Source organism: Pieris rapae, chromosome 17, assembly GCF_905147795.1.
Source record: "Pieris rapae chromosome 17, ilPieRapa1.1, whole genome shotgun sequence".
Lineage (NCBI taxonomy): Eukaryota > Metazoa > Arthropoda > Insecta > Lepidoptera > Pieridae > Pieris > Pieris rapae.
In genome coordinates, this window is record NC_059525.1 from 2,238,477 (window position 1) to 2,259,696 (window position 21,220).

Here is a 21,220-nt window from a genome sequence, read left to right on the forward strand (position 1 = left end):
ATATATGTATTTTCTAGTCATCACTGTGCTCCGCTGTGCTTGTGAAAACAATGGAATAAATTTTTCTCTCAATACTAACATCGGAAGATTTCGGCAACCACTAAGCTATGGAAGATTATTACTAAACTAAAACGCAGTTAAACGCTAATATTCGTTGACGAGACTAGGTACAATTTAAAATACTGCTAATTAAACCAATTATAACACTCATAAATTTCTCAATTCACAACACCTGTGCAAATAACAGGTGCAAACATAAATGCAACGTTCCTTTAATCATGCATGCATTTTCGAAACTATTGGAACGCATATGCAAGCGATAACATTTGAAATTTTTAATAAAATGCAATTTGGTATAGTCAATTATGGCAAGAAATATTCGTGTTGCCATGACAGTCGAATTATTTTCATAACCTGATCTTTTAAAGCAAGATTTGCATTAAGTACGGATATCTACGTTCCTAAAAGCAAGATTAATTCGTATTTTAATAGACAATGCACCTTAACACAATGATTTAAAGACACATTTACAATGAAATCTTGCTAATTGTGGAGAGTAAATCATTCGTCTGACTGGAAAATACATGGAACTACTTCGTTCAAATTAAAGGATTTAAATAAACAACAGTCTTAGAACATACGGTTATTTACACAAATATTTTTTTTAATATAAAAATATCCTACTGTACATATAACAATAATTGTCAATGTAGAAATATATAATTTTTATTTACAATAACTAGAAACATTATTAAAAATAGTCAAATCTTTAGGAATCACCCGGGCAAAGGCGGGTAGAACTTGCTTGTGAAATATGCACTCGGAGGAAACACTTGTTAGAAGGCACTTGTGTAATTTATGAGGAATCTAAGACCAATCAAATATAAACCCCCCCGTAAATACTCTTGTCTCTTTTCATTCCGGCGTAAAAAAAAGAGACGGAGATAGACTTTAGTAAAAAAAATTCTGTGTTGCTTTTATGAATTTGTCTTTATGGCATAATCGTGTATAACATCGAATTGAGATTTTCGCAAATTGACTAGGTACATTCCGATTTAAGTCAGTCACATAATAAACATGCGTAAAGCGTAATTAATAGTATGATAATAAAAATATAGCTTCTGAAGCTTAATGGGTAAAAATTGAAGCTGTCATTTGAGTATATTTGGAGCAACTATTTAACGACAATCACTTCTATTATTTATCAAGAATATCTTTGACGGTTTTTTTACCTCACGCTTTGCGTAACTATAAATTCACCATGCACTCGGAATAATTAATCTGTCTCTGTCTAGCAGTATAAACAAGAAAGAGACGCTTACATAACCGGTACAAAATGTCCGCGATTCTAATTCAGTGCGGCCAAGAAAAATGTCTAAAATGAAATTAATAATTGCGGCAACCCGCCATGGCCGCTGTCAAGTGCATATTTCACTCCAAGCAGTGCAGTCTAAGGCAAGTCGCACCGGCGGGCACAAAATATCACTTAACCGGTTATAGAAACCCAAGTAAAGGTAACTAAGGGTCAAGCTCGATAATACTCCAGACGTCTTGGTCCCTTTATCACGAAGTCTAGAGCAGAGATCACAGCCGAGTTCATTCTTCACTCACCGTCACGTGATCGACGCCACGTCAGAGCTCCTTTGGAGGCCGTCCTCGTCTGTCGATCTGTAAGAAATTAATTAAAAGACTTGATAAACAATAATTATGTGCCACAGACTTTTTTGGACAAGCGGCTGAAGTTGGTACGACCATATCACTTGGTGCATACAATAAATAATTTGTCCATCTATCAACATCTTAAAAATCCAACAAAAATGTAATTATTTATATTGATTTCATTTTTAATTACAATGGCTACGCTTTTGTCATATCTCTTTAAACATAGATCTGTATTTTCTATATACTAGTATTAATTCTTTTATTAAAACATATCAATAAATTTTTGAGTAATTATTTTTCCCCTTATAATAATGGTTTAGTTTTATTTACTAGCAATACCAGGTCAGCGACGCTCTTAACGGCCAAGAAAGGTCAACAAAAAAACATGACATGGTGAATCTCAAATTATAACTTCTGAGTTAGACAGTTGTTAGACATTGACATTTGGTCTGTCAAAATTTAGTTATTTAAACTTCATTGCTAGCAATTAAATAAAAGGGCAACGGAATTCAGAAAACCACGGAGAGAAAAAAAAATGTAAGCGCAAGAACTGCAAAACTACATATGTAATTTATAAAGAACGGAAAAAACGTAGGCAGACACGCGAATCAGTTAAATTTATATAGAAAAAATAGTTTAACATCTCTTCAAGTTATTGTTACGTAATTTTTACGAAACACCAACGAGCAGATTGATAGAAAAATCCATGAGGTTCTAAGAGGTTCGTTGATTATACTAAGGGCCTGTTTCACAATGTCCGGATAAGTTCCAAATAAGCTATTTGTTACTTATTGGTATGATAAATAGTATTTTTGCGTTTCACGACTGTCAGATAGCGCTATACGTCATGAAATTCGAAGTATCTTATTTGGAACTTTTATCTTTAGAATAATTTATGTGTTGCATAGCTATTTGGCACTTTATCCATACATTGTGAAACAGGCCCTAAATGCAAAATAGAGACACATATATTTTAATAAATGTCGGTGTAAAATGCCTGCATATTAAAAGTTACCTGTAGACGTGTGCGGAGGCAGTGGTGGTGTGATAGTGGGCGGCGTAAGGCAAGCGGGACCTCGCGTGTCTCCGTCTCGCTTGCACTGCCCGACCCACTGCGTCCGGGCGGGACGAGTTACGCACCGCGTGACACGCCAATCTGGGCAGATGCAATTTGTATCGATAACCAACTATCACCAGTAAAGAGCGTTTATTCAGTTGCCGTTATGCTACGGCCAGCAGTAACTAACAATTAAAAATTATTTATAGGCAAATGCCAAGAATCTTGAATTAATTAATTTTCCAGTGGACATAGGATTTAGCCTATTAAACAAGTTTTTATTAATGTAGAAATGCAAGTACTTTTTTTATAAAACGTCGTCTATAAAAATCTAGATTTTCCGCGACGTTCCAAGTTTGCTAAATTATTGTATTTATTATTTTATATTAAACTAATCAGAAAAATAAATCAATTAAACAATACAAATTTTGGACCTTCGAGCCGGATTAACTTACCTGGGGGCGAGTGCTGCAGCAGTTGTCAGTACGACAACGAGCCAATATATGGGGTCAGCTAATGCGTGCTGCATCACGTGGTACGTGGAGGGTAGATTGAAGCAGGACACGCAAACCGCCCCATACACCAGCGTCAAGGCATAGAACGAGCCCAGAGACCCGCATAGCGCTATCACTTGAATCACCGTCTGAGTAAATAAAAAAACATTTTTATGTCGTCGATATAAATTAATTTAAAGGTCATACAAGATTTTGTTTCGTGGCTCTAAATCAATAAGCTGTCTTTGCGTTGCGTGCTATTAATTAAAACAGTTCAGTTATATTTTCAATTTGTGAATCTAAGTGCAATCCACACCCAACTTACAAGTCTGAAATGAAATAGCTGCGTGAAATTTCAAGACATTTGTTTACTTAAAAAAAAATAATCATAATATTACGGACACAATTCAATAAAATAACTAACGTAAAATGTAAACGAAATATTCCCAATAATTTTCCAATTTTAATCCTGTAATATTTCTAGACCAAATTAATATACATCACTTCTGACATGTCTAAAAATGACAGCTGTCAGAAGTCTACGGAATTAAAAATCAGAGTATAGGAATATCCTTATGAAGTCTATATTTTATTTTTAAACACCTCCTTCAAAGATACTTACCCAACTTCTCGTCTCTATAGCGACGTACACAAGCATGATGACCAGACAGCAGGTCATACAGCAGTCCCCAAAGGCCCATATGTCGACGTCAGTATCGTTGTAGGCAGTTCGACAGGCGAAGAATATCACAATACTGATATAGAGAGACTCGGCTAGTACGAGCCAGTATGAGTGAGCTCGATATGCAAGACCACGCCTTGACGCGCTATAAAGTCCCGGACGCTCGGTTAAAAGCGACGCGGGCGCAACGCGATCGTATGCGCCTGAAAGGAAATAATATCTGTTGGCAAGTTGTCTAAAAAGATACAACTCTCGAGAATTTATTCTCTGTATCTTTTTTATTATTTTTATTTTCTATACGTAAGAAGAATCAGCCTTTGTGTCCATTGGCAGTGGGTACCACTTAAGATCAGTCTCCTAACCGTTTGTTCCCTGTTCTATTAAAAAATACTTCGATTCTCATAGGTGCACAGTCGCGTTGGCTCGTATGAGAATCGAAGTATTAAATAAAAATAGATAAACACTGTTAAGGAAAGAGATGCTTTACTAATTAATCATGAGAGATAATAAAATGTGTGTGGCAATTTTCGCATGGTCACGTGACCTTTACGTTTGTGGAAAAACAATATTCCAGGGTCTCGAGCACCAAGCTAAAGTGACATCAAATTGATAATTTAAAAAATCGTTGGAAAACTTCATATTTAATAAAAAAATCAGTTATAGATTCATAAAAAAAGTTTAATTAATTTTTATTATTCATTAACTTTTATAGTATTAGTAAATTGTGCTTCAAATTCAGTTTTCAATATGTTTAACTTAGTCTTATCAAGAATGATTTATAAAACAGAAAATTTTAAACTCACCCATTATAATTGGAGGAACTGCGGTGAACATAAGATTATATGCCATCAGATGGAGCTGGTCGATCATTACGGCAGAAGAGAAACCGCAATACAACTGATACCAGAATACTAGAAACACGAACGTCTGGAAAACCATTTAAATACATAAAATATTAACACAGGAATCTATATTAACGTACCATTGGCACATTTAATTGTCGGCTGAAATTTTGCGGGGAATTTGTTTTTTATTTAACTCGTTTAAAAGATTCATACTTGAATTTCAATCCCAAAATCAATTAAAATCTCAACAGTTTAAGTTCAGAAAAGGCAAAAATATTTATTCCATCTCTTCATATAAACTTTCACTGTCACACAAAGCATAGCCTGGGAATACTACTGTTCTTTATGAGTGATATTATCTAATTAACGTTTATAAAAGTGCTACTACATATACAATTTAAAATTATTATCATATTATATTAATATCTCCTGCATTTACCACGAAATGTTTAGAGTTGTTCGGATTGATACTGGCAGCTGAGTTTCAGTCGTGCCAGAGTATCAATTCTTAAAAGGCCTGCAACATACTTGCGAGCCCTCTGTCTTTGAATGTCCATGGGCAGTAAAACATAAAATCAGATGAGCCTCCTACCCTTTAGCCCCGTGTACTATAAAAAAAACAATTCCTACAGAGAGTACTCACAGCATTCTTGAGGAAGAAGTATAGTATCATCCTTGCCAGTCTGTCATAGCACCAATGGCCATGAACGAGCAATAGTCGCTCGATGAATTTGAAGCGGGATAAGGCAAAATCCGATGCCATTACTGCCTGACGACCTTCTTGGCCTGATAAACCTAAAAATTGGAATTTAATATAAAATAAAATATGTTTATTTTGGAATATAAGATACAGGTATCATTTATTCCGCGTTATTTAATTTAAATCCGTGGGCATCCCTACTCATCGGCAAAGAAGACAGAGGGTGTAGGCCGAGAGAAAAAGCCGGCGTAAAAAACTCGGTAAGTACTCTTTTAAAAAAGCAAATCTTCAAACAATACTTAAAACAAATATCGCAAAATAATAAAAAGTAGTCTGTCTAGCTCTAGTCTCAGGCTCTTTTATGAACTAAATGTTTAAACTTTACTTTAAAGTTAGCAAAGCTTTTCTTTAATACATTACGAATTAATGTTAGATGGTATAAATAAATAAGTTCAAGTTAAATTGCTTACCAACGCCAACGTCAGCCGTCTGTATCATGGACACATCATTAGCTCCATCACCGATAGCCAACGTCGTCACTCCCAACTCTTCCTTCACTGCCTGTTCATATTTTAAAACGACTTAAAAAAAAGTGCGTACGTACAAAGTATACGTGTCAGAGGTGAAATTTCTTTATAAATTGATTATTACTATTAGTAATTACCTGAAAGGTAAAAGCCCCAATAGATGTACATATACCAGAATATGATCAATGTATTTGTATATCTATATACACACTGTATTCGTGCTAATGATAATATAAATAAATAAAAAATCTCCGTTTACTGCACAAGACGTTATGCGATAGAATTGCCATCTAATATGTAACTACTACTAATAACTCAAGCAATAGCGTGTATTTTTTTCCATCTCCCTTTCTCACTCTCTTCTTCATCTCCTTTGCTGCGACAAAAACGCTGCACATCTTCGTGACGTTTCATCCGTAAATAAATTCCCTCATGCGCCTAAAGAAATTTCACTTCAACAATACCTTTTTTAATAATTGTGCATGTTCAATTCCTCGTTCGACTTTGATAATTGAGATAACTACAACGGCTGAATAAAAGGATCGTAGGTATTTGTTCACATATTTCTTACACTTATTTGTTACTTGGTAATATAAAAATTGATTTTATAATAGATTAATAAGAACAAAATTTCCATATATAAATAAATCCGAAAGAAACCAATCAAAATACGTAAAAAATGGCTCTATTTAGCTAAATACTAGCTAATTATTATTATTCTCGGGAAACCATTAGTTTTTTTTTTCAACATTTACCTTGACGATATATGCCTTCTGTAGAGGCGTGGCACGGCAGCAAAGCACAGAGGAACAGCGTCTAGCCAGAGACAAGAAAGGCGCGACCAATCCCGATCGCCTGTCAAGGATGTACGTCAACGTCCGTCCGTCCACTACAAGCGCACGACCCGTGCCGCCTTCCGTCACGCCCCCTTCGAGGTAACTCTTTATTGTTGACTCTGCGTGTTCCTGAAAAAAACAACAGTGAAAGTAATAAATGTAAGAAGAGATCTGCATCCACTGCCAGATCTGCCCACTGTAAAGCAAATAAATTATTTATACTTATATTTTACATAGTAAATGTAATACGCTATTCGTGTTATATTTAGAACGTCGTCGTTAGCGCTACCAAAAATCTGAGTTTTTAAAGAAAACGTGTTTGCTGACTATTCTCGTTTGTCTACTGTATTTGATTCAAATAACTACAACAAAACCTGTCAATCCATTATATTCATCAAATAAATAATTTAAAAAACCACAATTTTAGACACAATTAAAAGGCAGTTTTAGAAATATTCTTGAACCTAAACTCATATTGAAAAAGTCTTACATATTCGCGAAAATTAATTTATAAATCTAACGCTTTATATAAATATATTTATAAGATAAAAATACGTATACAGTTACGATGCTCATGAATACATACCTTGTCTCTCGACATGAGGTGTAGAAGCCGATCGCTTTGCGAAAACAGAGCCGCTGAATAGGCAATATTGATGGCTGTCTCTGGTTTATCCCCAGTAAGAACCCAGACCACGATCCCCGCGTCTAACAGAGCCCTTACAGTACGAGGGACATTCTCTTGGAGTCTATCCTCGACTCCTGTCGCTCCTACTAATGTTAGTGCACTTTCAAGGCGTGCTAATGATTCGCGGAGACGCTTTTCTCTACCTGAAAATGTAAGAGACATTTGATTGCCAATTTCGTAACTCATGTATCGTATACCTTTAGATTACAACACAAATTACCAGCAAATAGATATATTTAATGTGGCTAAAAAATGCTTAATATCTTGGGATCTTTTATTATTAATGGCTTTGTTATTCTTTCTTTATATTAAATATTTATTATAATGATCAATTTATCTTAGAACTTATAATTTAGAATTTAGTATGAATTCACACTTTGTTATATTTTTGATATAAATAAGTAAAACTGTGCTTTATGTTTATGTTTGAATGTGTATTCCGTTTTTGGCTTTTGTGTACAATGTAATTGTTTCAATATTGTTTAATCAGTAGCTGTAGGAATACTTTAATAAAATAAAATAAAAAAAGTCTCGAAAACTTTAGTCCTTCACAAATCCTACGGTTATGGTATTGTTAGACTTAGACTAGAGAATTAATATCGTCTAACAGTTATATTAGTATAACAGTTTTTTTTTTATAGAACAGGGCACGGGAGGCATACCTGATAATTAAATGATACCGCCGCTCGTGGACACAGAGGGTTCGCGAGTGCGTTGCTAGCTTTTTAATTATTGGTACGCTCTTATCTTGAAGGACACCGAAGGAAGGAAGTCAACGTGCAATTTACATTTAACAAAGCATTCTTTGTCATAATATATGTTTTATAAATATGTGTTTTCCAGTTTTTCAGAAATATTATAAATTTATATTGTTATTATTTTTATTTATTTATATTATCTACTTTATAATTGTTTAAATATTATATTCTAAACTGATAAATTACTCTCAGCAATAAATATATACTGCATATATTGCAATCTAGAAATAGCAAATCCGATACAAAAACTTATAAATCTATCATCACTTAAACTTTCGGCGCATTGCGTATGCACTATGCGGATTTGGCCTCAGTTCAAAATATTGAAAATAGTCTATAACTTCGAAGGCAAAGTAAAACTAACACACGCTAAGCCATAATTTATTATTTTAATTTTAATTATATGGTTAAACTGAACCTTGAAAATCTAATCGAAACTCACAAAACACGAAAATAAATGCCGCGCGAGTTAATTTGTTAACTATACGTTATGGAATTTAATTTACGATATAAAAAGATAAATTTTATTTTTGAGGATGTTCAAATCTTGAATAAATGTTCTATTCATTGTTTAAAGGACGTACGTACGATTTATTTTGAACCCCAATTGAAATGATATAAAGTAGTCAAAAACCCAATTATGCTTACAAATTTACTTCATATTTTCAAGTTTACACCTATTGTTAATCAGCGATATCTTGCAGGTAGGCAGTGAATAATAATAAATATATACCTTCGCCAATTTCAGAAGCTCTATTATGTCCAGCCAACCACTCTTCCCATAACGCTGGTTGCATAGTTCGCTTCGCCATGACAAGTGTACGTAGCCCAGCGCGCGAGTATTCGCTGAGCAACGAACGCGTTCGTTCGTACGCGGCAGATTCCGCTGATCCCGATCTCATCGGCGCAAGGGCACCTAATACTGTACAATCCGCGCCTTTTACGTATAATAAGACCTTTAAAAGAATAATAAAATATATACAACTAAAACTTTGCTTAAATAAAACAATTGAGTATATATAAATTTTTTGTTAACACTATACAGTTAAAATCTGTTATAACAACGAAGGGACTACTCATATTCGGTCGTAAAAACAGCCGATGACGTAATACAATATAAATCAGCCGGGACGTTTGATTTTGTCCAATATAACCGGTATGTTGTTCTTAACGATATCGTCATAAACGGTTTTGACTGTACTTATATTAAAAACCTTTTGAAATGTCAAAATTATTATTTGAATTATATTAAATATTTGTTACAATGCTTAGTATTGGTCTTTTTTCATAGATAGCGTTTTATATTTAATTGAGGCTAAATAAGATGTAACTTAGTAATCTTACTTATATAATCATTGTCTTCTTCGCTGCTCATCACTCAAAAGAAGGTTAACAATATACTTGTATAGTTAATAAATTGATTGTACCTGTCCAGTGGGCGCGCGTAGTGCTATCGACATACACTTCCTATTAGAGTCGAATTGTTGTACGCGCAAGACTTTTAACTTCGTGAGTTCTCCTCGTATTCCTATCTCTACTTCATCAGGCGCTCGCCCGCGTAACTCGTATCCATACGCAAGTGCGGCTTCAGCTAGAGCCAGTTCATCCGGGCTTTCTGCTTCGAAACGGGCCAACTGGAATAAGAAAAATATATGTAAAAACTCTCTATATAAACAGGTAGATTGGACTAAATGCTGTTTTCACAACTTTAGAATACTAAAGAAACAGTGATACTTCGTAAGTAATGTATATAGTAATTTCTACGAATTTATAATATTATGTGAGCCGACATATTTACGGGTACCTACTAATAACAATAGAGTGTGAGCGATAATATTAGTTTTAATTAAAAATGTACTTAATGTATATTATAAAAAATATATAATTAAAAGATATATGAACTCAACATTACGAAATAATGCGGCAAAATAATTGAAGGTTAAATTTATAACAATAGTTCGTAAGCAACAAGTGTTTGCAATTCTTCACTCATTACTATTACTTAGCACTGGAAACGTATAGTGTCCTTCATTAATCGCAATTTGTTAGCCTCAGGCTCAGCTAAATCAATAAAAAAATAATATTTCAAACGGTTTTCCATAAAAAATTGAATACTAAGCCACGCACGCGGTTAATAATTCGTCTTATATTTAATAATTATTATACTTTACAATTGTCCTATGTTCTAATTAATACAAACTTAAAAAGACGATTGCGACTTATATATAAACATTTTCAAATTCTTACACAAATGGTAGCGTGTTTATAAACAATAATTTGTGTTAAAAATAAAACCTAAATATGTGCTGAAACACGCACTTATTTAAAGAAATTTTTATCGCATTTTTAACCGTTTACTTGATAAAGCAACGAAAATCATTTACGTAACGAATTCAAAGTAGTAATATAATCTTGCAAATGGTTATAAAAATCATCTACTAGAATCTTACCCCATTTTAAAATAAGTATATATTTCATTAATTTTAACTAGGATTTTTTAGGTTTGTTACCTTGAAACGCCTTCAGATTAGGTCATTGTCGTCTTGTCATATACTAATGAATTATCGCTTAAGACCTTATACATTGAAATAATAAAGATCTAAAGACCAAGGTAATTGTCTATGAAAAATAATTAAAATGACGTATTTTTACGCGTAACTAAAATAAATTTAAATATAAGAAAATATTTAATTTTTAGTCTCATTAATAATCTGAAATTACGTTTGCATTTTGTCGTAGAAATATAAACGAAAGTGTATATCTAAGTATAAGGAATGGTGGCAGCCATGTTTTTATATTACACGAACTATTTGCAACCCAATAACTTAATCCAACACAAACAAGTGAAATAAAGAAAGAATAGGATTTAATCAAAGTCAAAATAACTTTATTCATATACAAGTAAATTTATGTTAGTGAAATTAATTCTAAATTCACATTTATTAACAGTTCGTAAGTCAAGGGCGTAGAGCGGGCAAGAAGAAACTTTCCGCCACTCTTTAATCGCTAATCGGAGTCATAAAAATTGTCTAAACTGGAGCAAATCAATCGAATAAAAAGCTGCAACGAGTTATATCAAATTAGTATAATAAATTTAGAAACATAATTTATAATATGCGTGAGCAGTGTGGCTTAAAAGAGGACGTAATGACAAGTATTCCAAAGAGATATTTAGCTCTTTCGGCTTTGTATGAACGAAAAGCGGTTTATCGCAATCGTTAATCGCTAATATGTTTTGGAAGCATAATAAGATATCTGCAACTAGGGTTGGAAAAACTCAGACTTTACTAAGTAATACATTATATCTTATATAGAACTTACTTGAACTTCAGCTGATGTGCTTGGCTCGCTCGAATTGTCATCCCTACTTCCAAATGGCAGTTTCGGTAGTCGTATGCGCAATGGTGACGTCGTCGAAGGGGGTGGTGATGGCGTCGTCGATCTAGATTCAGTTAAGCGAGCGTACCTGAAAGACGTGGGCTATTATTAAGGGAATCCAATGCCAACTCTGCTATTAAAAATATTTATAACGATCAAACTCTATCGTTGCGTTTAAAAGAGTCGACTGCGACACGATTGTTTTTCAAAGGCAAGTTAGAGTAAGATACGAGTCTTACTTAGCGCTAAGTATGACTTCTGCATGTCAGAAACCTATTACATTCTGACATACGGGAGTCATAGATCGCGCTTGTTTCAAGTATACTTCGATATACTTTTTTTACATTGTAACTTTTACTGTATTAAATACAGACGTAAAGTTTTTGTACTGAGATATTTACAATAGCAGAGTTGACGGGTTATAAATGTTCATCTACGTCGAAATATAATTAATATAAAACTCAGCGTAATGTTTTTACTCAAGCCGCAAAGTTGTAAGCACCTGTTGCATTCACGCGGTGAATTGAAACAAAACATGATTAGGTTAATGGCAAGTGAACTAAGCAATTTTAAAATTAGAACGTAGTGTGAGTTGCAATGGTGAAATTATTAAATACTAACGTATTCTGTGATCGTTAACCAAAACCAATAGAGTAAGAACAAAATATAATTCCGATTTTAAATCTGTCTTTATGTGTTTCTTTCTATAAGTAAATTGTATTTTTTCAAACTAAAATTTACTACACGCCAGTATTTGTAGTTATTGTCATGTAAACTATCGGTCATTCCGCTTCGATTAGTCACAGAACATTTATCTTTGGTGTTTATTTGCTAAATGGCATGAGGGTGGTAAAACACACAATAGCTATTTGATATGAGTTATGTTTAGTTGACGCTATGAAAATTCTCTATTTTTAATGATTTTAATTTAAAGTGCGTATGTGTACGTGGCTAGTGTAAAATATCCAAGTGTATACACCTTAGCAAAACTCTGGAGATACTACCACATACTTGAATTGTTAGACTCCTAAACACCAGTTTGGTTTGACATGCGTAAACATTGAAACCAGTTAAAATACTTTTGCAAAAATACAACAAATGTAAGCCATCTCTATCTAATTGTAAGTATTAAACAGTGACAGCGATAGTTTGTAAAGTCTAAATCCGTCGAAAGCATATGAAGTACTAATCTCTTTCCTTACATCGTCAACACAATTTGACAGAAAGAGACTAAATATACTTAACTAAAAGGTTGCATTTAGACTGTTTAAATGAATGGGGGAGTATTTTCTACTAGTACAAACAAAGTCGAAACTCGATTACCATCAGAAGTTTATTGTTTAAAAAATTCCAAGGAATTTATTAGTTGATTCAATGCGATTAATTAATAACTTTGTAGTATGTTGTTGTTATATTATAAAAATTGACTATTATGATATTAATCATAACTTAATTATAACTTCATTAAGACAAATTTGAACGCTATAAGCAGTGCTGGCCTAGTGGCTTCAGCGTACGACCCTCATCCCTGAGATCGTAGGTTCGATCCCCGGCTGTGCACCAATAGACTTTCTTACTATGTGCGCGTTTGACAAAAGCTCGTACGGTGAAGAAAAACATCGTTAGAAAACCGGCTTGCCTTAGGCCCAAAAAGTCAAGGGCGTGGATCAGGCACAGGAGGCTGATCACCTACTTGCCTATTAGATTATTATGAAACAGATACATAAATCTGAGTTCCAGACCTAAACAGGTTGTAGCGCCACTGATTCATTTATTTTATTATCTGTGTGGCAGAATATGCAAATTATTATTACTATTAAACGGTTATACCATTTGTACTCTCCTTACTACATAAACACAATTTGCCTTTAATTTTCAACCCCAATATTAAGTTTATAGTAAATGTACTAAAAAATCGAATACAAACTTATCGTTTGATCGTAGCGTTCCGTTGGGTTTGGAGGACTTTTGCGCCTGAAACTGATCGGTGGTTGAGTTGCTCAGCGAATCGACGTGCGGCTGACTGACTACTACTGTGTTGCACACGGCAAGAATTAATAGGAACTCTCGTACCTGCAAAGAATACATTTGTTATTATCTTGGTATTTAAGACTCTACTTACAATGATACTTGCTGTACAATTTAATAAGAGATACGCTAAAGAAACTGATGGAAACAGATAGTGCAGTAGAAATATTAGTAGATTAAATAGCTTTATTCCTTAAATGACCTTGCAAAATATGTTCCCAAGTATTGTACATATAATATTTTAATTGAAGTACATATATCTAAACCTATTACAGTATAAAAATTGTTCAAGAAATGAGGGTACCATATCTTAAAAGGCCGGCAACGCACTTGCGAGCGTGAGTGTCCACGGGCGGTCAGTTCGAATGTACTTCTAGAATTATTTTTCTAGAAACTATGCGGACCATTAGTAAAGATGGTAAGTAATCGTGCGGATCCGATGTAAATGAACATCAAAAATCTTCCTTTATCAATATCGGCCACACAATCTAATAAATCATTCGCATCACAAAGGCGGAATTGAAAGCAATATTAAATCAATTACACTTAACCGAATGTCATTATCTGATAAGAACTAATTACATAGTTGTTTAGATAGCTAATTGACACAATGAGTAATTAATATAGTATATCCCGAGATAGCGACTTATGTCATGGGTCAAAGTTTTACGATTGCCAAAATCAGTTCGGTATTTGAATACGTAAATAAATAGTATGACTTCGAGTGAATATTTCGATAAATTTATTTCAGTCTAATTACACAAAATAATTACTTGGAATGATTTATATGAACGATGCCCTGTGACTGAATGAATAATAGCAAGCTAATTTTTGATTCTTCTATATTATAAACATCTCTTTAAAAAAAACTGGAATTATATGGTTCCATCTGTTTAAGCATAATATAAAGTTATAATTTAATTCATGTTTTCTCAATGCAACAAAGTGTTGATAAATTATACATTTTCCAATATACTTTATACCTTAGTATAACACAAACAAACTCACTTTTTGGGTATGCTGAGCGTCATTGCTGTCTAGTGAATGTTGGAGCATCCTTCGGTTAGGTGACACTTTTGTTATCGGTGTTACAATAGGAGGAAGGTCACTCGATGGTTCAGCATCCGGACCAGGCGGGTGATCGTAATCTACGCCTCCTACCGTGCAGCGTCTAAACACCATTTTATTTTCAGTCAACGTCCCCGTTTTATCACTAAACAAATAACTTATTTGACCCAATTCTTCTGTGATATTTAACGCCCGACACTCGGTCCGCGTATTTGTTACAGCATCGTACATCTCCACGTCCTGATGTATGTGATACACTTGTATTAGTTTCGTCATTTCAATGGTTACATAGAGAGAAACTGGTATCATTACTTGCAGTATAATTATGTAAGTCCAGAAGATCAGTAGGCCCTCGTAAGCTGGCAGATCGGCGCGAGGAATGAAGGGAGGTAGTTTGTTGACGTACGGGTAGTAATTGTCAAACCATATCTTACAGCCGACAGCACCAGCGCAACACAGAAATAACAGTACTAAAACACACCATATAACATCTGTGTTCATTTTCTTTTCCAATTTGGAACATTTATATCTGGGGCCGCCATTGTTCAGCATAGCTTTCGTTTCGTGTCCCGCATACACAACGATGCCTTCAACGTAGTCCGTGTTCTTGATAGTGCAGTCTCGTAAAAGAAGATTGTCCGAATTAAGAGGGACCCGGATTCCGTTTGGGTGTGAGATGTTGCCTGTAAATCTGTATATTTTCGTGGACGGTCTTTCTACTTCCACTGTACTCTTGAACTTTATTGGATTGAACTCGAGCCGCTGAAAAAGATACAAACATGAGAAATTTTGGGGAAAGTCATTCTCACGGGTTATTTTCTAGATAATTACGGTAACATTCAAATATAATGTTTCGCGTCATGGCCATCAAATTATGCAAACAATTTACAGAGACAGCTTGAGAATCGAGGTCAAACATAGATCGAGTTAACAGTTCACTGGGTATCTAGATGTTCTACATATTGGACAATGGCACAATGAGCAATTTAAATCTTTGTTTTGACGTTTAATGTATAAATTAGAATACTTATAAGATAAACAACATAACTTAATCAGAGTGTTAGCCACCAACTAGAATCTTGACTGATACAATTTTCTTTTTTCCATTTTTCAGGGCTGCGATTTGACATTTAAATCATTTTTATGAGTATGAAGTCTGTTAAAAAATGGAAAATGAACCTTAAGTATAAAAAATCAGAGCCGCAACAATCTATTTTAGTTCTGGGCCTCGGAATTCTGAATCTAATTCATATTAATTTGTCAATCTAATGGGCAAGTAGGTGATCAGCATCTTGTGCCTGACACACGCCGTCGACTTTTTGTAACTAAGCCCGGTTCCTCACGATGTTTTCTTTCACCGTTCAAGCGAATGTTAAATACGCACATAGAAAGAAAGTACATTGGTGTTCAGCCGGGGATTGAACTTATGACGTCAGGGATGAGAGTCGCAAACGTCAGAAAGCCAAAGTATTTCTATGTTGCGAACCTTAACACCTTGGTAAATACTTTACCTTCTCCTTAAATCCTGGAGCAACAATTCGCTGTTTAAGGTTGGTTTCGCCATCGAGGTTGCATGTATCCAGGTAGCAGATCCCAAGTGGGTTCGACGAGTGTAACAGCACCATATCAGCTGGCACCGGCTCGTTGTTCGAGAGGTGAACCAGGTCACCCACGCGCACGTCCCTCCATTTTAACCGCACGTATCTTTCCATGGATCTGGGGAAAGAGAAATCTGTTACTGCGGAATGCAATTCATGTTTAATCAAAATTTCAAACCCACAAAATGATACACTAGTATATAATTTTACATATACATATATACAAGTAGTTAGTCTTTAAAGTACTCGTACTGCAAACTTCTATTACCAAGTAATCTTAGATATATTTCTGATTTGGTCGCGATAAGCGGACGTTTATCGCGGTAAAGATTATCAATTTAATGAACAAATTAATCGGATGTAAAATGCTATTAACTTTAAATTGATCGCGATATCATTTCATCTCAATTAAGAATATAATTTGACCAATATTGGTCCAGATTTGTTCTAACGCCTAACTTTATATATATTTGGAGTGTACCATTTCTCGTACAACGGAATATTTTCTTATGCAAAGATTAAGGTGTGGACGGTGTGCTCTTCACAGCTACCCGAAGCGTACAGGTAAGGGCAAAACAGACGTCTTAATATGAAAAAGACTTTTTGTCGAATAGCATAAACTTAAAAATATTTTTTATAAAACAGGAGATCTGAAGTTAAGTGATACACAAAAAAAAGTTTATTATGGAACATAAGATATCACTTATTCCACGTCATTAAATTTGAACCTGTAGGCATCCCTACTCATCGGCAAAGAAGAGAGAGGGTGTAGGCCGAGAGAAAAAGCCGGCGTAAAAAACTCTGGTACTCCTTTAAAAAATCAAATCATCAAACAAATATAGCAAATTAATAAGAAGTATATAGTTATCAACTAGATAATCGCTAACTTTATAGTACTTAAGCCTTTTTACACAGCTTTTGTTTAATACATTTCTTAAATTTATTAAAAGGCAGAGATAAAAAAGCCTCTCGGATTTTATTATAGAAGAGTATCTCTTTTTCCAAAAAAAGACATGACTTAAGCCCATGGACACTCAATGGCAGAGGCCTCACGACTGTGTTGCCGGCTTTAAAAAATTAGTACGCTCTTTTCTCGAAGGACCCTATTTATTTAGTTCTCACGTTCTACAATCTAAAACATATAAGGGACATAGGCCGTTCGAACCGTGTAAGGTGAATCGTGACACATGAGCCGATATAAACCACTAGGCATGTAGGCTGTAAAAGTAGCCTTTTATCCTCGGTTATATAAGGAATCTTCTTAACAGTTAATAGAACTTTATTAAGCAATATCGCAACTTCCAACTGGCAATGAAATGCGCCGATATAAAAGCTATTTTGGGCTTACGTCTCAATAACAATGATGTTATCACAAGGGCGAGGCTTTATTATGTCCCCGAAGACTGGAGCAACAAGTTGTCATTGTATTTTGCTTAGTTAGTTATATTTTTATTTGTGTTATAAGGATGACTTTACTCTTTGGTACTAAATCCGTTGTGAAGTGATATATATAATATATAGCCCAAATAAAATGCTAAAATGTTGACTATAAATAAAAAAATTATCGACGCAATAAAAAAAAAAAAATACAGAAATTATTTACAGTAATGCATATTTGCTCTATTTCGCTTCTCGTCAATGACACATGGCGAAATTTTAATAATTATATCCATTATCTATTTTTACCTATTCAATGGCATGGAATAAATTATACCTGCATCTTTTATTTCATAATTAACATATTTTTTTATTATAACAAGAAACCAAAGAGTGACGGAGAGTTTATTGCCAGTTCCTTTCCTCCTCTTCCGTTCTACGCCCTTGATTTGAGAACTGGCAGTAAATGTAAATTTACAATTAATTAAATTTTTTGACGTTCATAAGTGTACTTGTTTACCTATATGAATAAAGATATTTTCATTTTCATTCCATAATAATTCAATATTTGCAAATGACGTCACTACAGCGACATTTCTTATCAATACCTTGTTAATACCCACTGATAAAACTTGATAAAATATCAATTCTCATTTTTACAGGAAGCCCCAGACTTTATATTTTCTTTCTTTATTTCAGAATATTTCTATAAATACTTATCTTAATATATATATTTCTTGTGTGCGTGTGTATGTGACTGAACTCCTCGTAAACGACTGGACCGATTTAGACGAAATTTTTTGTGTGTGTTCAAGGGGATCTGGGAATGGTTTAGATTCACAATTTTGTCCGCTGGACAATGTTTTTTTAATTAATTTTCAATTTATTAGTTGTTGTTGATTTTGGAATGTTTTACATTGGATCCGACAGATGGCGCTACCATCGCAGTGTCAAATTTTAAATAATATTCGAATTTTAATTTTAGTCTGTCCCGAAATTTAAAAAAAGTTTTGTTATATCAACGTCAACGACGTTGACAACGTCTGTCGGATCCGCTAGTAGACTAATAATAATTTTCGCACCTTCTATAAATTAGAGTTAATCACTCACCGACATTAATATGCTTAGATCATTAACGCAACGGTTTTTATGGGACAAGTCTCCGGTGTAATTCGAAAGGAAGGAAAGAGAACTATCTGATATGAAGTAGTTTTCCGCGCATAGAAGAACTTTAGTCAGTTCGCGCTTAACGCCCAAACCCAATAACCTATCTCAATCCAATTTGACCATCTCAGATAGATATCTTAATCCAAACATTGATAAAAGTTTGCCAATAACCAATCGACGGATGCAAGCTATCCATGGTAGATCGGATCGGTGTGTGTGGATAGATCTTTGTATGAAAATGACAGTTCAACTGTGCCAATCTTAAGATTAACTGGTTAGTAAAAATCTTAAGATTTTAACCAGTTTTTAAAATAATTAAAAGCTATTTTAGGTTTAAACATACCAGTGTTTAATATTTTAATATTATTTGTACGGTTTTATTTACTTTATTTGGTTTATATTGCTTATCAAATATTAGTGTAAAGAGCGAAGAGATTACATTCTATCCGTCGCCAAAAATGGATTGTCTTCGTAGGTTTTGGTTATTGGGCTGCAGATAGGAGATCAATAGACTGTTACGGTCTGATCTTAGATTAAAAACAATCTGAGATTGGATTTATTATAAGCATCGTGCGTTACTCACTTTGATCCAATACATTTTTTACGTACAGGAATCAGACACCGCGCTTAGTTTATAAATCTTACCATTCATACAACTTCTATTTTCACGTTAAATGTTCAAGGCCGTATCGGAATAATATCGCTATATAATACATATATAACAAATGAAGCAAACAAGCGTTTCTTTTGTTTACACGACAATGGAGTGACGATAAACAATAAATAATTAAAAAGCAATCGACAACCTAATGTATGTTTGTTATCGCAAGAGGGAAAAGAAAAGGGGCTTAGGGTGACTAGAAGTTTGCTCGGCGTTTTAACAATCTAACAAATTGTGTCTAATGGTTTAATAATAATAATTTAAAATAATGCCGTGGATTGTGAAGCATGCTGACGCAACTCATACGGCCTCGCATGTCTACTATATGCCGATAGCGAATATCTTAGAAGAAGAGAACTGGTCGTGGTTGGTACCGCAGAAGGCAAAAGATCAGATGGCCGTTCACCAACCAGATGGATCGTTCAAGTGAGAGACTCGTCGTCCTCAAAACTGTACACTGTTATAAGAGGCGCTGGATAAAACCCGGAGGAAACTGATTGTCCACTCTAGATGTTTCCTTGCTGACTATAAGGGTCAGACATGAGCTACCAAATAAAGAACGATTAAGAACGCTGAGACTCAAAAAACCAAACTCTCTTTTATTATAATAAATTAAATTAATACAATTGACAATACAGAAACCATTTCAGTCAAAACTTCTATGTATAGAGTGTATCTAGGTGTTACGTATAAAAAACACACGCTTTCATTCAGTCTGACAATAGTAACATGATTAAATAAAAAACAGAATATTGATACACGTTTCATATTTGTAACCACAACATTTTTTAATACTATTGTAAACCTAACCTTAATATATAAAATATATAGCATGTATTTGTATTAAATTTTAACAGCCTTTGAAAAAATATACGTTAATGAGAAAAATATTGGGATCCAATAAGGTGATCAGACTCCTGTGCCTGACGCACCCTCTCGCCTTTTAAAGGAAGCCGGTATCTTCGCGATGTTTTCCTTCACTGTCAAATGCGCTACATAGAAAGTCCAGTGGTCCATCGAATCTATGACGGCAGAGATGAGAGTCGCTTAGCCACTGGCCAGCAGTGGCTTTTACTATTTAAATAATTATAGTTCAACGAAAATTTCTATGACGCCAAATGGGAAAATTCTGCACATAAACCAAATCTCACGTCGAGTTGACTCATGCCTATTAAATCCAATGTATACAAACAACATTTAACTGTTGTTTGAAAACAACATGATCTTTAATAAGAAATTGTATATATTCGAAAAGTTTTGAAATACATATTTTTTCTATTCTATTTGGAGCTGTCATGACTTGAATGGATATGAAAAAAATTGCGTCTCAGGGAAATCAGAAACAGTCTCATTTAGAAACAAGATCTATCACGACCTATAACTCGCGTTGTTTTTAACAGGGGGCAAACAGGTAGGATGCTCATCTGATCTTAAGTTATACCGCCGCCCATAGATACATTTCAGAAGCTTGGCAATTGGATTGCCGGCCTTTCTTTTTTTATTAATAACAGCTTGCCAACGCTCGGAACACTGATACATTAGTAAAGGAACCACATTTCTTCAATGTTTAATGTGACGAATGGTCATACAAGACGAGATAATAGAAATATTAAACTAAACAATTATTGCTTTTTAAGACTCTAAAGAAATTGGTAATGAAATCGTCGTTCCATATATTTTTTTTCGTAAACTTT

General features: G+C 34.2%; 1 protein-coding gene across 1 annotated transcript in view; it reads right to left on the bottom strand.

Annotated features, from left to right (window-relative positions):
• Positions 1 to 331: 331 nt before the first annotated feature.
• The window catches only part of LOC111001751 (phospholipid-transporting ATPase VD), a 56,289-nt gene continuing 35,400 nt past the window's right edge, over positions 332 to 21,220 (bottom strand). The window contains exons 2-16 of the mRNA XM_022271752.2: positions 16,235 to 16,439; positions 14,664 to 15,485; positions 13,555 to 13,700; positions 11,571 to 11,715; positions 9,677 to 9,883; positions 8,983 to 9,205; positions 7,390 to 7,634; positions 6,723 to 6,932; positions 5,911 to 6,001; positions 5,384 to 5,535; positions 4,699 to 4,822; positions 3,836 to 4,098; positions 3,175 to 3,362; positions 2,678 to 2,818; positions 332 to 1,668 (exon numbers count right to left, since the gene is read on the bottom strand). Of these exons, the coding sequence (XP_022127444.1) occupies positions 1,614 to 1,668; positions 2,678 to 2,818; positions 3,175 to 3,362; positions 3,836 to 4,098; positions 4,699 to 4,822; positions 5,384 to 5,535; positions 5,911 to 6,001; positions 6,723 to 6,932; positions 7,390 to 7,634; positions 8,983 to 9,205; positions 9,677 to 9,883; positions 11,571 to 11,715; positions 13,555 to 13,700; positions 14,664 to 15,485; positions 16,235 to 16,439 (3,217 nt within the window). The 3' untranslated portion in view covers positions 332 to 1,613. The remainder of the gene's footprint in view (positions 1,669 to 2,677; positions 2,819 to 3,174; positions 3,363 to 3,835; positions 4,099 to 4,698; positions 4,823 to 5,383; positions 5,536 to 5,910; positions 6,002 to 6,722; positions 6,933 to 7,389; positions 7,635 to 8,982; positions 9,206 to 9,676; positions 9,884 to 11,570; positions 11,716 to 13,554; positions 13,701 to 14,663; positions 15,486 to 16,234; positions 16,440 to 21,220) is intronic.